We start from the raw sequence: 16,448 nt of genomic DNA, 5'->3' as shown, positions 1-16,448 counted from the left end.
TGAGCAGGAAAAAAAAAAAAAAAAAAAAAGAAATACATATGGCATTAGCATCTAATCAACTTTCATTAAAATACATTTCAGTTTTACATTTTGGTTAAAAAGATCTGGGTGACTGTGTTCTTAGATGAAAGCTACCAATCCTCCCTCTGATATTCATATCTATATCACACACACACACATACATATATATATGCACACACACACAAGTTTATTTTTTCCCCAGTCTTTTTTTGTTTTTGAGACATGGTTTCACTCTGTTGTCCAGGCTGGAGTACAGGGGCACAATCCTGGCTCACTGCAATCTCCGCCTCCCAGGTTCAAATGATTCTCATGCATTAGCCTCCCAAGCAGTTGGGATTACAGGTGTGTGCCACCACACTTGGCTAATTTTTTTTTTTTTTTAATTGGTAGAGACTGTCTGCCTACCCAACTTATCTTGGAGAAAAAAATAGTCACTGCTAATTTATCTCTGAATTCCTCAGCTTATGAATCTCATGTGCAATTATTTTATCTATGGCCCTCAAGAGAATCCTGTTAAAGCATTTCATGTCAGCCCCTAAAATTTTCAAGATATGCTCCATTAGTTTAAGATATATACTCCCTGGTCTTGGTGATACTTAAGTCTCTAAAATATAGTTCTTAATTTTAGGGGAAGAGTCAAAGACCACACACCAATAACAGCTATGAACTCTTGGAAAAAATGACATATTCACATACATATATAATTCTTCATACCATTTCTACAGTTTTAAAGGCTCATTAAGCCTACAAATGAACCCCAAGAACCCTTAGTCTAGATATTTTTTTAAATCTCTGCGGTCTAAAATTCTAGAATTCACCAGCTTCATCTGTCACTGATGACCAGTGACACGGAAAAGCAGACTGCTATTTCTGGTTCTATTACACTTGTACTTGGTAACAAAAGTTAAAATAAACCATAATCAGACAATGCCAATGAGATGCAGCCTTATTTCACCCCACCTAAATCCTCTCAGTGGCTCCCAGCCAATCAAGGAGGGTTGTAGAGAGATACACAGATACACACACACACACACACACACACACACACACACACACACACACACACACGGGTAGTACACATGGTTAATCTGTTAACTTTCCCAGACCCCAGGAAAAGAGGAACGGTCTCACTATGCAAGTCCCCTTGGCTATTACACATGGATTAAGACTGAAGTTTGCCGGACTCGGTGGCTCACACCTGTAATCCTCGCCCTTTGGGAGGCCGAGGTGGGTGGATCACCTGAGGTCAGGAGTTCACGACCAGCCTGGCCATCACGGTGAAACCCCACCTTTAAAAAAATTTAAAAAAAAAAAAGAATGAAGTTTACAACAGGCATTTAATACATGCCAAATTTTCCAATAAAGATTATTTTCTGCAGGGAGATAGAAATGACATTGAGAATCCAATTTTACCTCAGATAGTCATAACAGTGAGTTAAAGAGCTGTATTTATCTTCCTTTATTAAAAAAAAAAAAAAAAGACTGGTAAAAGGACTGGAAGATTTTTAAGGGTCCTCATTAACAGTTAATATAACTGTTGTTCAGCGCTACTCCAGAAAGTCTGAACTTGCACAGGTGTGTGGATATTAATAGCTATTAATAAGCTACATAGATGAAACTGCCCCTTCTTTATCTGTTAGTAAAGCTGCCTTGTGGGTTTGGGGTTGATCATTCCAGGGCTGGCTGAACAGGCCAGAAGCTCCACCATCACTTCCTAGTACTTTAAAGCAGCTGGATCCTTAAGTATAAGATCTTTGATTTTGTGTAATAACAAAGACCGGAAGGTTACCAAAGTCCACCAGCCTCATCCCACCAAACTACTTACCAAAACTTTATTGAAGTCCTGGATTGCAAAATACAGGGCAATAGCAGTGAGTGCATCAGTTATCTGTCAAAAGAAAGAGAAATAATAGGAAACAGAACATAATTAGTGAGTGAAAGAACACTAGGGTGCTACCAGGGCTTGGAGTTTTGAGATAGTCATGGACTACACAGCACTGAACTCTTGCAATCAGGCAGAACTTCAACCCTCACTTAGATTACCCAAAGATAAGGCCCATTCAGGGAGGGCTAACTGGAAATCCCTGAGGATCAGGACCCATCTAGGTTCACTTCAGTTTATGGGCCACATCTGCTCTAGAATTGCAAGTTACTTATGCTTTCTGTAAAATGGCAATAATACCCACTGCTTTGCAGGCCTGATGTATGTCAAGCACCTAGCACACAATAGGTCCTCAATAAGTAACAGTCATTATAATTACTAAGAAAGACCTCAGTGGGCTTCCTGAGTACTTCTTGACTCAAATTTTCAATCCCAGACAAGTGTTTCAAATTGCTATGTTCTCAAAACATAGCCTTGTCATCTCAATTCTGAAGCTTCTCGCCCCAGAAAGTCTCAAGCTGTGTCTTCTTCCATAATGACTCACAGAATCTCTTGGCAGAATGCTTAGGAAATTCAGAATGCCCTCACATTGGTATCACAATTAAAGCCAATCATAGAATCTCAGAGCTAGAAAATTCAAGACTATATACAGTCCAGAAACCAAATTCTAAAAAGAGTAAGTATTTGGAACTGGTTACACATCAGACTATTCCTCACACTTCCATAATACTGCCACAGTTGCACGAATTCAAAGTAAAGATTTAAGTTTTTGCTTTTATTTTATTCTCTGAGAAACTCCTGAGTTCCTAAGACAGATTTTTTTTTTCTTAAAAACAAGACAAAAAGTTGGACACTGTGGCATGTGCCCATAGTCCCAAGTGCTGAGGAGGCTGAAATGGGAGGACCACTTAAGTCCAGGAGTTCAAGACCAGCCTGGGCAACACAGTGAGACCCCCATCTCAAAAAAAAAAAAAAAAGAGAGAGAGAATAAACTGTAAAATTTAAAAATATACACGTATCAATTTTATATGGAAGATTACTTACCATAAACACCAATTCAGCATAGTCAATTAGGAAATGAAAGAGGTATATTATTAATGGAGTCTGCAGAAGAAAAACAGACATGTGAAAAAAATTAAGTTAAACCTTAATTAGTTTCCAGAGTAGGGAGTGGGGAGAAAACTATGGTATTAGCAAACTACTATGCCAGTATTCTCCTTCCTGGAATACTGTTCTATGCCAGCTGGTTAATGTGCATATTGGGGAGAATAATTTAGTATCACTGGGCCATTTTGTGCTGCTGGAACTATATGTTGAATTGAGTAAAGGAAATAAAGTCTGATGTGCTAAATATCCATGAAAGAACAAGTCAACATACAAAAGGTAAGAGGTAAATTGTAGCTCTATAACATATAATAGTCGAGGGGAATTCTACAGAGAACCAAGATTGCTGATTTAATTTCACTCACTGAACTTCTTCTGTTGTCTAATAAGTTTGTATAATATTTTTTTCTTTATTTCTTAAATTCTTGAGAATAGTTCAGAACAGATTCATGTTATTTCTTCCTCAAAGATTTGGGAAAATTCACTCACTGTGAAGCCATCTCTGCCTGGGCTTTCCTTGAGAGAAGATTTTAAATTACAAATTTGATTTCTTTCACAGATAAAACATTATTCAGATTTGTTGTTTTTTCTTTGTCAGTTTAGGTAAGTTGTGTTTTTCTAGGCACTGGTCCATTTCATCTAAATTTTCAAGCTCACTGGCAAAATTGTTCATAGTATTTTGTTTTTTACTGTTTAAGGCAATAAATTTTCCTACGAGTATGGCGTTAGTTGCATCGCACAAGTTTTGATATGTTGGTTTTTTCTGAGATGGAGTCTCGTTGTCACCCAGGCTGGAGTGCAGTGATACAATCTCAGCTCACTGCAACCTCCACCTCCAGGGTTCAAGCGATTCTCCTGTCTCAGCCTCCTGAGTAGCTGGGACCACAGGCACCCACCACCATGCCCAGCTAATTTTTGTATTTTTAATAGAGATGGGGTTTAACCATGTTGGCCAGGCTGGTCTCGAACTCCTAACCTCAAGTGATCCGCCCGCCTCAGACTCCCACAGGGCTGAAATTACAGGTATGAGCCACTGTGCCCATCCATTCATTTCTTTCACTATCATTCAGTTGAAAATATATTATTTTTCTTTTTTTTAAATTTATTTTGGACAGAAGGAAGGAAGCATGAAAATATATTCTAATTTCTACTAACATTTCTTCTTTGAGACCACTTTAAAATGTACTATGTTCAATTTCCACATACTTGGGAGTTTTTTTTTTTTTTTTGAGACAGGTCTCATACTGTCACTCAGGCTGTTGTGCAGTGGCGAAATCTCGGCTAGCTGCAACCTCCGCCCCCTGGGTTCAAGCGATTCTCCTTCCTCAGCTTCCCAATCAGCTAGGATTACAGGCACCCACCAACATGCCCAGCTAATTTTTTTCTATTTTTAGTAGAGACAGGTTTCACTCTGTTGGCCAGGCTGGTCTTGAACTCCCGACTTCGTGATCTGACTGCCTTGCCTCCCATTTTTTATACATATATATGGTTTTTGGTTTTTTTTTCCCCAGGGAGGCCTGCGGGGTGGGGTCCCGGCGGCCGCCCTCTTTTTATATTTTTATAATTTCTTTCTGGCTTAACTCTACTGTGGTCATAGAAAATACGCTATATGATTCCAATCATTTAAAGTGTGTTGTGACTTGCTTAATGGCCCTTTATATGTCAACTTTGGTAAGTGCTGCATGTACATTTGAATATGCATACCAACATTTATGGTTGCATCATTCTACATACGGCATTTAGGTTCAATTTGCTAAGGATTTGTTCAAATCTTCTATATCCTTATTGATTTTTTTTTTTTTGGTCTGTTTGTTCTGTTGATGACTAAAAGAGGTATGTTAAAAATCTCCCAGCCAGGCACAGTGGCTCATGCCTGTAATCTCAGCACTTTGCCTGGCTGAGGTGGGAGGATCACTTAAACTTAGGCATTTGAGAACACAGCCTGGATAACATAGTGGAACCCTGCCTTTACAAAATATTTAAAAAATAAGCCGTGCAAGGTGGCATGCACCTGTAATCCCAGCTACTTGGGAGAAATGCTTGAGCCCAGGGAGGTGGAGGCGGTAGTGAGCCCTGTTCGTGCCACTAAATTCCGACCTGGGCAACGAAGTGAAACCCTGTCTCAAAAAATAAAATAAAATAAAATAAATAAAATTCCCACCGTGACTGTCATTTTTGCTCTATATATTTTGTAGCTATGTAATTAGATGCAGTTCTACGTATCTTCTAGGTGCAGTCATCTTTTTATCATCATAAAATAATCCTCTTCATCTCTAGTAAGGTTTCTTATCTTAAAATCTTCTTGATTTGATAGTATAGTTACATCTGCCTCTTTGGGCTCTTTGCATAATGTAGTTTTTTCTGTCATTTTATTTTCCACCTTTCTATGTCCTTATATGCAAAATGTTTTGTTTTGTTTTTTTTGGGGGGGGGTGTTTTTCTGAGACAAAGTCAACCCCCTTAAAAAAAAAAAAAAAAAAAAACTGTGGTACAATCATGGCTCACTGCAGCCTTGACCTCCCCAGGCTCAGGTGATTCCCCCCTACCTTAGCCTCCTGAGTAGGTGAGACTACAGATGTGCACCACCACACACAGATAATTTTTGTATTTTTTGTAGAGACAGGGTTTCCCCATGTTGCCCAGGCTATATAAATAAAAATCTTAGTAAATTTTGAAAAAATTTCAGCCATAATCTCCTCAAATACTGATTCTGCCCCACTCTGTCTCTTCTCTCATTCTAGAACTCCACTGATACATATGTTAGGTTGTTTACAGTGTTTTACTGTGTTTCGGATCTTGGGTTTTTTTTTCTGTGTTTTCTATCCTTTTCTCTCCAAGCTTCAATCTAGGTATTATCAACAGACCTTATCTTCCATATTACTAATCTTCTCTTTAGCTTTGTATAATCTGCAGCTAAATTAATCTATTACCTTTTTTTTTTTTTGAGACGGACTCTTGCTTTGTCACCCATGTTGAAGTACAGTGGTGTGATCTGGGCTCACTGCAACCTCTGCCTTCCAAGTTCAAGCACCCAGGTTCAAGTGATTCTCCCACCTCAGCCTCCCAAGTAGCTGGGATTACAGGTGTGTGCCACCACGCCCACCTAATTTTGTATTTTTAGTAGAAACAGAGTTTAACCATGTTGGCCAGCCTGGTCTTGAACTCTTGACCTTAAATGATCTATTCATCTTGGCCTCCCAAAGTGCTGGGATTGTAGGCATGAGCCACTGTGCCTGGACCATCTATTTTATTCTTAATTTATTATGGTTTCCATTTCCAGAATTTCTATTTGATTCATTTTTTACATACCCTGGTGAAATTATTCTGTTATTTATTTTTCGAACATATTAATCATTGATTATAGCTATTTTATTTTATTTTGGGAGGGATAGGGTCTCACACTGTCACCCAGGCTGGAATGCAGTGGCACAATCTCAGCTCACTGCAACCTCCACTTCCTGGGCTCAAGCGACCCTCCTACCTCAGCCTCTCAAGCAGCTGGAACTACAGGCACATACCACCACACCCATCTACTTTTTGTACTTTTAGTAGAGATGGGATTTCGCCATATTGGCCAGGCTGGTCTCGAACTCCTGGCATCAAGTGATCTACTCACCTCAGCCTTCCAAAGTGCTGGGATTACAAGCATGGGACACTGCATCTGGCTGATCACTGCTATTTTAAAGTTTAAGTAGTTTGATAACTTCAATATCTAAATCACCTGTCAATCTGTTTCAAGATTTATTGCCTTTTTTTTTCTGTCTCATATTATGCTTAGCGATTTTTTTTTTAAAGAGATGGGGTCTCACTATGTTGCTCAGGCTGGAGTACAGTGGCTATTCACAGGCACGATCCCACTACATACTGATCAGCATGGGAGTTTTGACCTGCTCCGTTTCCAACCTGGGCCGGTTCACCCCTCCTTAGGCAACCTGCTGGTCCTTTGCTTGCTCCCTGGAGGTTACCATATTGATGCCAAACTTAGTGCAGACACCCAATTGGCATAGCCCACTACAGCCCAGAACTCCTGGGCTCAAATGATCCTCCCATCTCAGCCTCCCAAGTAGCTGGGACTACAGGCATGTGCCACTGTGCCCAGCTTTTTTTTTTTTTTTTTAAAGACAGAATCTTGTTCTGTCATCGAGGCTGGAGTGCAATGGCATGATCTCAGCTCACTACAACCTCCATCTCCCAGGTTCAAGTGATTCTCCTGCTTCTGCCTCCCGAGTAGCTGGAACTACAAGCATATGCCACCATGCCTGGCTAATTTTTGTATTTTTAATAGAGACATGGCTTCACCATGTTGGCCATGCTGGTCCTCAACTCCTGACCTCAGGTGATCCGCCAGCCTCGGCCTCCCAAAGTGTTGGGATTACAGGTGTGAGCCACCACGCCTGGCCAATGCTTGGTAATTTTTTACTGAATGATGGACATTATGTATGAAAAATTATAGCCGCTCGGATGAGGGTATTTTCTTCTGGAAAAGATTTCTTTAAGCTGTAAGTACAATAGAGTTGTTTCGCTTTAGGGATTGAGCTAATTTGAAGCTGGATTTAGTCTTTGTAAAACTAGTCTATATTGATCTACCCTTAGTCCTAGTGTGTAGTTCTTCAGAAGTTCCAGCCTAAAGGAAAGTCCTTTTCCAGAGCCTTGCCATTTTGGTTGGTCCTGCACTCAAAATTTTATTTCCCCAGCACCCTGAGACTGCCAGTAAATCTGCTTAGCTTCGTGGTCTCTAGCCAGCCAATTTCTGTTCTGCTTCTCTGCCTCTCTGCTTTTGTCACTTACAAATTGGTAAATGCTTCAAGGACAAAGCAGCTCAGACTGTTGGTATTACTGTTGGTAGTTTCCCCTCTGGGGTCTTCGGCCCTGGAGTCCTGGCTATCTTGGTACTTTCCAATGCCTTCCAGCAGAGGTAGGTTTTTTTTCTTTTTTTCAAATTCATCCTGCTTTTCTAGCTGTTCTTGGCAGAAGGGTTGGTGTGCTACTACAAGCCCGTTCACCAATCTACCAGAACCAGAAGGGAAGTGCATGACTTGGTTTTAGTGAGCCCATGCTGATGACTCAGGAGCACCTCTTCCCAACACTAAACCATATGCATGAGTGTGTCCTGTAACACTGTAGATGTTATTGACAGGCTTTTTAATGAGAGCAAGTTAGCTGGTAGAAAGAACAAAGACTTCGGAGTCACATTCAAATTTAAATCCAGGTTCCAGACAGGTTTGGTGGCCCACACCTGTAATCAAAGCACTTTAGAAGGCAAAGGTGGGAGGATCACTTGAGGCCAGGAGGTTGAGACCATCCTGGGCAACAAAGTGAGACCCCCATCTCTACAAAAAATAAAAAAATTCGCTGGGCATGGTAGCGTGCATCTGTAGTCCCAGTGATTTGGTTTATTTTTATTTTTGCTTTTTGAGTCACAGTTTTACTCTGTTGCCCAGGCTGGAGTATAGAGGTATAATCATGGTTCACTGCAGCTCAGACCTCCCAGGCTCAAGTGATCCTCCCAACTCAGCCTCCTGAGTAACTGGAACTACAGGCACATGCCACCACAACCAGCTAATTTTTTTTTCTTTGATAGAGAGTCTCATTATGTTGCCCAGGCTGGTCTTGAACTCCTAGGCTCAAGCAATCCTCCCACCTTGGCCTCCCAAAGTGCTAGGATTACAGGCAAGAGCCACTGTGCCTGGCCTCAATTTGACAAATTTTGACCTATGTGTACACCCATGAAACCATTGCAATCAAGAAAGTAAACATATCCATCATTCCCAAGTTTATCAATTTTAATGCTCATCCCAAGGAACCATCTTTGTTTCAGTGATTTTCACTATTAGTTTTGTTTTCTACCCTTTGTTTCTGCTCAGATCTTTATTATTTCTTTCAATCTGCTTACTTTGAGTATAATTTTATCTTTTCCTAGTTTAAGGTAGAAGCTATGGTCATTGATTTGAGGTGTTCTTTTCTAATACAAGCACGTAGTGTGATAAATCTCTCCCTAAGCACTACTTAGTGACATCCCACATATTTTGATGGGTTGTGTTTTCATTTTCATTCATTTCAAAATACTTTCTAATTTCCTTTCTGATTTCTTCTTTGACCCATGGGTTAATTAAGACTATGTTACTGAATTTCTAAATATCTGGGGATTCTCTAGATACCTTTCTGGTATTTTTTATTTAATTTCATTGTGGTCAGAGAATATATTTCATATAACTTGAATCCTTTTAAATTTATTGGGCTTTGTTTTATAGGCCAGAATATGGTCTATCTTGCAAATGTTCCATGTGCATTTGAAAAGAATTATGAGTTTTGCTATTGTTGGATGGAGTGTTCTATAAATGACAACTCTGCTGTTTTTGAGAGAGAGTCTAGCTTTGTTGCCCAGCTCACTGCTACCTCTGCCTCCCAGGTTCAAGAGATTCTCCTGTCTCCGCCTCCTGAGTAGCTGGGATTACAGGTGCATATCACCTTACCAGCTGATTTTCGTATTTTTAGTAGAGATGAGCTTTCACCATGTTGGTCAGGCTGGTCTCAAAACTCCTGACCTCAAGTGATCCCCCTACCCTGGCCTCGCAAAGTGCTGGGATTACAGGCATGAGCCACCATGTCTGGCCCAAGTTGCTTGTTATTCAAGTCTTTTATATCTTTGCTGATTTTCTGCTGCTGTTCTACCAATCATTGAGAAAGGGATATTGAAATCTCTATAATTGTGGATCTATTTCTCCTTGTAGTTCTATCAGTCTTTACTTCATATATTTTGAAGCTCTGTGATTTGGTACATAAATATTTAGGATTGTTATCTCTTTTATAATTACGAAATGAATTTTATCCCTGGTGATACTCTTGGCTCTGAAGTTTCTTTTTTTTACAAACTTATTGTTTGTTTCTATCAGAAGTATAAGCACCATGAAGCCAGGGACTGTGTCTTGTTTTGTATCCCTAACACCTAGAAGAGTAGATGACACTTAGTGCATATTATCAAATCTTTACTAAAGGAAGGAGAGAAGGGAGGGAAGGATTGTAATGCATCTGCTGAGAGAGGTAGGCACTAGGAGTAAGTGATAAGAAGAGGCCAGCACCTCCGTCGTGAAGACATCATAATGAGTCAAATGAACACAGAGGCAATTTCAAGAGTGTGACATGAGCCATGAAAAGGATAAGCGAAAGATTCTTTGGAAGACTAAGGTGATAAGAGACAGCTTTCTGGAGGAGACAAAAACCTGAGCTAATTAATATCTGAATATTAGTACCAATCACAGAAATAGAAAAGAATGGTTCTCCGAAAGGAGACAATAGCATGAGCAATGACATCTCTAGGTGATAGGGAACATGGAGCTGTGGGATAATGAAATGTGTCAGAAATCTCTCAGCGGGTTATTATTCTGCCTAGGAAACCTACCTGCCCAAGGCCTACAGAACACTGAGCCCTTGTGGCAAGTAGGTTACTCTTTGGCATGCCCACATACATCTGTTCCAATAACTGAACTGTGTACTTACTAAGAGTCTCTTGGCCGAGCCTGGTGGCTCTTGCCTATAATCCTAGCACTTTGGGAGGCTGAGGCAGATGGATCATCTGAGGTCAGGAGTTCAAGACCAGCATGGCTAACATGGCGAAACCCTGTCTCTACTAAAAATGGGAAAATTAGCCAGGCGTGGTGGCACCTGCCTATAATCCCAGCTACCCGGGAGGCTGAGGCAGGAGAATTGCTTGAATCTGGGTGAGGGGGTTGGTGGAGGTTGCAGTAAACCAAGATGGCGCCACTTCACTCCACCTGGGCAAAAGAACCAAACTCTGTCTCAANTCACTATCAACTTTTCACTCAATGATGTTAGCAAATGTTGATACCTAGACCCATAATTAGAGGTTCTAAAATGGAGGTTTTCTTCAACATTTTGTTATGATAACTACCAAACGTACAGAAAACTGAAAGAATTCTATTGCAAAGACCCACCTAGATTCTACAATTAAATACTGTTACATTTGCTTTAACAAATGTCTATCTCTTTATCCTTGTATCCATCTTACTTTTTACTACACCTTACCACACATATCATTGAAATTTAGTATTTGCTTAAAATTATGTCTCCACTAAAAAAAAAAAAAAAAAATTAGCTAGATTTGGTGGCATGCACCCGTGGTTCCAGTAACTTGGGAGGCTGAGGCAGGAGGATCACTAGAGCCTGGGAGCTTAAGACTACAGTGAACCACAGTTACGCTACAGCACCCCTGCCAGGGTGACAGCAAGACCCTGTGTCTTAAATTTCTATAAAAAGTAAAAAAAAATAATGTTTAAGATAAAAAATGTATATACTGTGAGACGCACAAAAGTGTACCATTAGAGTTTTGAACTGCCTACATCTGTGTAATCTAAATCCCTAAAAAATTACCTCACAAACCTCCCTCCCTCATCCCCTTCCCCTTCAATCTCTGCTGACATCTCCCTCTGTGCAAACCACTACTCTGATATTTTTTCACCATAGATTTGTTTTGCCTATATTAGAACTTCATAGACAGAAAACCATAGAGTATGTATTCTTTTCTGTAAGGCTTCTGTCATTCAGCATGTTTCTGAGATTCATCCACTTTATTGTGATCAATAGTTCATTTATTTTTAGTATTGCATAAGTATTCTATTGCATGAATATACCAGTTTGTACATTCTCCTGTTGCTAGACATTTGGGCTATTTCTAGTTTTTGGATATTATAAATAAAACTGTTATAATTTGTTTCCAGAATACCAAGTTAGTTGCTAGGCAAGCTCCAAAGGTGACTGATGAGGGGTGTTTTTATTTATTATTATTATGAACTTACAGATTTTTATATATTTAATGTGTTTTAATCAATTGCTGCCTTTAAAAATTTTTGTGCTCAAATTGTCCCATTTTGGGCCAGTGGGAGCCCCTTTAAGTCAGTTCTTTTGTATTTTTGTAAGACACCAGGAGTCTGATAACTTCCTTGCTTTCTGTCACAAGATGATGTTCCAGGCTTCTCAAGTCCATTTCTTGCCCCAGATCTGGAATCAGCCATTTATCTACATAGCCCTGTTTCTTTTTAGTGTGAAAAAGTATTTAAATCCATGATGTGGGCTGGGCGCGGTAGCTCATACCTGTAATCCCAGCACTTTGGAAGGCTAGGTGGGTGGATCTCTTGAGGTCAGGAGTTTAAGACCAGCCTGGCCAACCTTGTCCCTCCTAAAAACATAAAAATTAGCCAGGTGTGGTGGCACATGCCTATAATTCCAGCTACTTGGGAGGCTGAGACAGTAGCTTCACTTGAGCCCAGTAAGCCGAGATTGTGCCACTGCACTCCAGCCTAGGTGACAGAGCAAGACCCGGTCTCAAAAAAAATTAATAATAAAAATAAAATAAATAAATCCATGATGTGGGTACTAGGTATATTATGATTCCCGAGTTATTATCACTTTGGCTTTTCAGTGGACAGTGCTGAAAAAATAATGCATTTTTTAGGAGAAAAACCACAAGTTCATACTGATATTTCTTCCTATTCAATCATAGTGTTTTTACTTTAATTCTTTGATTTGACAAGCACAGTTGACCATTGGACATGGGTTTGAACTGTGTGAGTCCACTTATACATGGATTTTTTTCAATAAAATATACTGAAATTTATTTTGGAGATTCACAACAATTTGAAAAAACTCGTGAACCAATCATGTTGCCTAGAACTATTTTAAAAATTAAGAAAAAGGTGAAGGACAACTTCTGGAATAAAAAAAAATTAAGAGAAAGCTCTATCATAAATGCATAAAATATATTTAGATACTGCTTTATTATTTAGTATCATAAAAATGTACACAAATCTATTTGAAAGAGTTAAAATTTATCAAAGTTTACACCTACACAGACTGTAAATGGTGCCATTCACAGTCAACAGAAATGTGAACAAATGCAAGATGCAGTATTAAATCATAACCATAAAATTAACTGTAGTACATATTATACTACTGTAATGATTTCACAGCTCCCTCCTGTTGCTATTGTAGTGAGCTCAAGTCTTTCCAGTATTTACTTAATATGTTGTGATGCTGTTTATCTCTGCATGAGCAGTTCATCCCTCCAATAAATTACATATCACAGTAAAAAGTGATCTCACAGTTCTTACATTATTTTTATTGTGTTTAGTGCAATACCCTAAACCATAGGATCCATACAAAGTGCCACTGGTAGTGCTAGAAGTGCTTCTAAGAAACAGAGAAAAGTCATGACATTACAAGAAAAGGCTAGGGCGATGTGGGTGGATCGCATGAGGTCAGGAGTTCGAGACCAGCCTGGCCAACATGGTGAAACCCCATCTGTACTATAAAAGTACAAAAATTAGCCAGGCATGATGGCGGGCACCTGTAAATCTCAGCTGCTCAGGAGGTTGAGGTGGGAGAACTGCTTGAACCTGGGAGGCGGAGGTTGAAGTGAGCTGAGATCGCGCCACTGCACCCCAGCCTGGGTGACAGGAGCGAGACTCCATCTCGGAAAAAAAAGGAAAAGCTGAATTGCTTGATATGTACTGTAGACTGAGGTCTGCAACTGCAGTTGGCTGCTGTCTCAAAATAAATGAATTCAACATAAGGACCATTAAAAAAAAAAAAAAGGAAAGGGAATTAATGAAGCTGCTGCTGTAGCTACACCAGTGGATGCTAAAATCTTGCTCTTTTTGTGAAATACCTTTTTAAGTAGTATTAAAAATGCAGCTTTTATGTGGGTGCAGGATTGATATAAGAAAGGTATACCTATAGATTCTAACATAATTTGAGAAAAAGTGAAATGACAACTTAAAGCAAAAAGGTTAAAGGGCCAGGTGTGGTGGCTCATGCCTATAATCCCAGTAATTTGGGAGGCTGAGACAGGCAGATTACTTGAGTCCAGGACTTCAAGGCCAGCGTGGGCAGCATGGTGAAACCTTATCTCTACTAAAAATATGAAAATCAGCCTAGCATAGTAGCGCGTGCCTGTAGTCCCACCTACTCAGGAGGCTGAGGCAGGAAAATTGCTTAAACCCAGGAGGTCGACACTGTATTCCAGCCTGGGCAACAGAGCGAGACTCTGTCTCAGGAAAAAAAAAAAAAAAAAAAATTAGCTGGACATGATGGTGCACAGTGGTGGTCCCCGCTACTCAGGAGACTCAAGTGGGAGGATCACTTGAGCCCAGGAGGTCGAGGCTGCAGTGAACTGTGATTGTGTCACTGCACTCTAGCCTGGGTGACAGAGTAAGACCCTGTCAAAAGAAAAAAAAACCAAACTAATTTCATGGGTTAAGTAGGCTTTTGTGGGCTTTCTAAGAAGACAACATTACTGCCATTGTTTTCATGGGAAAGCATATTCCAAACAACAAATTACATGCTAATGAGCATACAACCTATTTGTGGACTGAGGATAGTTTGCAACTTATTTGCCATTACAAATGGTAACTTCTACAGAAGCCTTATTTGCTTCCCCAGTTACAATCTTAATCTGGATCATTTCCACTGCAATTGCAAAACTTCTTTCTTATGCAGAAGACATCTAAAAACGGGCTGTTTCTAAATATGACTGTCAACAATACCTCTTTTTAAATGTTTATACAAAACAGAGGTTAAGCTTTGGTATCTGTGATTGTAAACTACTCTTGGTACCCAAAAAAGATAAGAACACTTACTTCGTGAAATACTGCTCCAGCATATGGAGATACTCCCAAATCCAACAGTGAAAGACCTTCAACCACTGAAAAACAAGACGTACAAGGTCACTCAGACTAAGCAGGCAGCTATAGCGTTAGATACCCCAAGAACCAAAAAGGTCCTCAGAGTTTATCTAACCCCCTTTACCTCATCCCCAGCAAGTGGCTTTAAGTCTTGAACATTTCTGATGATGGGAAACTCTCTTCCATAGACAGCATCCTTTCTCATCGTGGGCAGCACTCAACATAAGGCATTTTATGTTAAACTATATACTTCCTTCTAGTTCCTTGAAACTCTCACCCACTCTAAAAATTGTCTCATTTATGCATAATCTTCCCCATTTCAAAGCATAATAAGAGAACAAATTAGAAGCTAGTGAGAAATGCTGCCATAGTGTGAGGAAACGGGCAGTCACTATCATATGCTGTTCATTTGAGTGACATTTGTATTAACTTTTCGACAAGGCAATATGTGCTTTTTAAGTGTGTGCCTTCTGACCCAGATATGATCGTTCTTAGGGCAGTTTATCCTAGGGAAAAAACTGGAAAAGTGCCCAAAAAGGATGTTGCTGACAGTGCTCAGAGTACTGAACAATTAGAAATAATCTCAATGTCCATTAATGGAGATTTATTTAAATGAACTATAATACATATCTCTATATAATGGAATACTTTATAGTTAAAATTATACTGCGTTATAAATAATAAATAAATAAGTGGAAGAGAAAGGAGAGCTTTTCCCTACAGAGAATTCTAAGGATCAAATGCAGAAGAAACAATGAAATAGACAATCACCACTTGGCATACTCCATCCATAGTAATAATCACAAAAGGCAAGTATCATCAATGGATGCTAAAATTGGTGGGCAAAAAATATGAGAAACAGCAGTTGCAGTCGTGTTCTCCGAGTTCCTGTCTCTCTGCCAGCGGCGCCCGGATGGCCTCCCAAAACCGTGACCCAGCCGCCTCTAGCGTCGCTGCCGCCTGTAAAGGAGCCGAGCCAAGCGGGGGCACCGCCCGCGGCCCTGTGGGCAAAAGGCTGCAGCAGGAGCTGATGACCCTAATGATGTCTGGCGATAAAGGGATTTCTGTCTTCCCTGAATCAGACAACCTTTTCAAATGGGTAGGGACCATCCACGGAGCAGCTGAAACAGTATATGAAGACCTGAGGTATAAGCTCTCGCTAGAGTTCCCCAGTGGCTACCCTTACGATGCACTCACGGTGAAGTTCTTCACACCCTGCTTCCACCCCAATGTGGACACCCAGGGTAACATATGCCTGGACATCCTGAAGGACAAGTGGTCTGCCCTTATGACGTCAGGACCATCCTGCTCTCCATCCAGAGCCAGCTAGGAGAACCCAACATCGATAGTCCCTTGAACACGCATGCTGCCGAGCTCTGGAAAAACCCCACAGCTTTTAAGAAGTACCTGCAAGAAACCTACTCAAAGCAGGTCACCAGCCAGGAACCCTGACCCAGGCTGCCCAGCCTGTCCTTGTGTCATCTTTTTCATTTTTCCTTAGATGGTCTGTCCTTTTTGTGATTTCTGTATAGGACTCTGTATCTTGAGCTGTGGTATTATTTTTGTTTTGTCTTTTAAATTAAGCCTCAGTTGAGCCCTTGTGATGTATATTAAATAAATGCATTTTGGTCATTTTTTTAGACAAAAAATGAGTTTGAGACCAGCCTGGCCAACATGGTGAAATCCTGTCTCTAATAAATACAAAAAATTAGCTGGGCATGGCAGCAGGTGCCTGTAATCCCAGC

The 16,448-nt window shown here is 40.2% G+C and overlaps 1 protein-coding gene and 1 pseudogene across 3 annotated transcripts in view; one reads left to right on the top strand and one right to left on the bottom strand.

Moving 5' to 3' along the window:
* The window catches only part of PIGU (phosphatidylinositol glycan anchor biosynthesis class U), a 117,707-nt gene that overhangs the window by 85,683 nt on the left and 15,576 nt on the right, over positions 1–16,448 (bottom strand). For both annotated transcript variants that reach the window (XM_017513845.1, XM_017513852.2), the window contains exons 2-4: positions 14,659–14,723; positions 2,948–3,007; positions 1,847–1,909 (exon numbers count right to left, since the gene is read on the bottom strand). In XM_017513845.1, the coding sequence (XP_017369334.1) occupies positions 1,847–1,909; positions 2,948–3,007; positions 14,659–14,723 (188 nt within the window). The remainder of the gene's footprint in view (positions 1–1,846; positions 1,910–2,947; positions 3,008–14,658; positions 14,724–16,448) is intronic.
* On the top strand, positions 15,477–16,352 carry LOC108292791 (annotated as a pseudogene). The gene has a single exon (XR_001820423.2). The product of XR_001820423.2 is annotated as a ubiquitin-conjugating enzyme E2 C-like (transcript).

This window comes from Cebus imitator, unplaced genomic scaffold (genome assembly GCF_001604975.1).
Source record: "Cebus imitator isolate Cc_AM_T3 unplaced genomic scaffold, Cebus_imitator-1.0 Scaffold18, whole genome shotgun sequence".
In the NCBI taxonomy this organism is placed as follows: Eukaryota; Metazoa; Chordata; class Mammalia; order Primates; family Cebidae; genus Cebus; species Cebus imitator.
The sequence above is the reverse complement of the archived record's forward strand: the minus strand, read 5'-3'. Positions and strand labels throughout refer to the sequence as shown.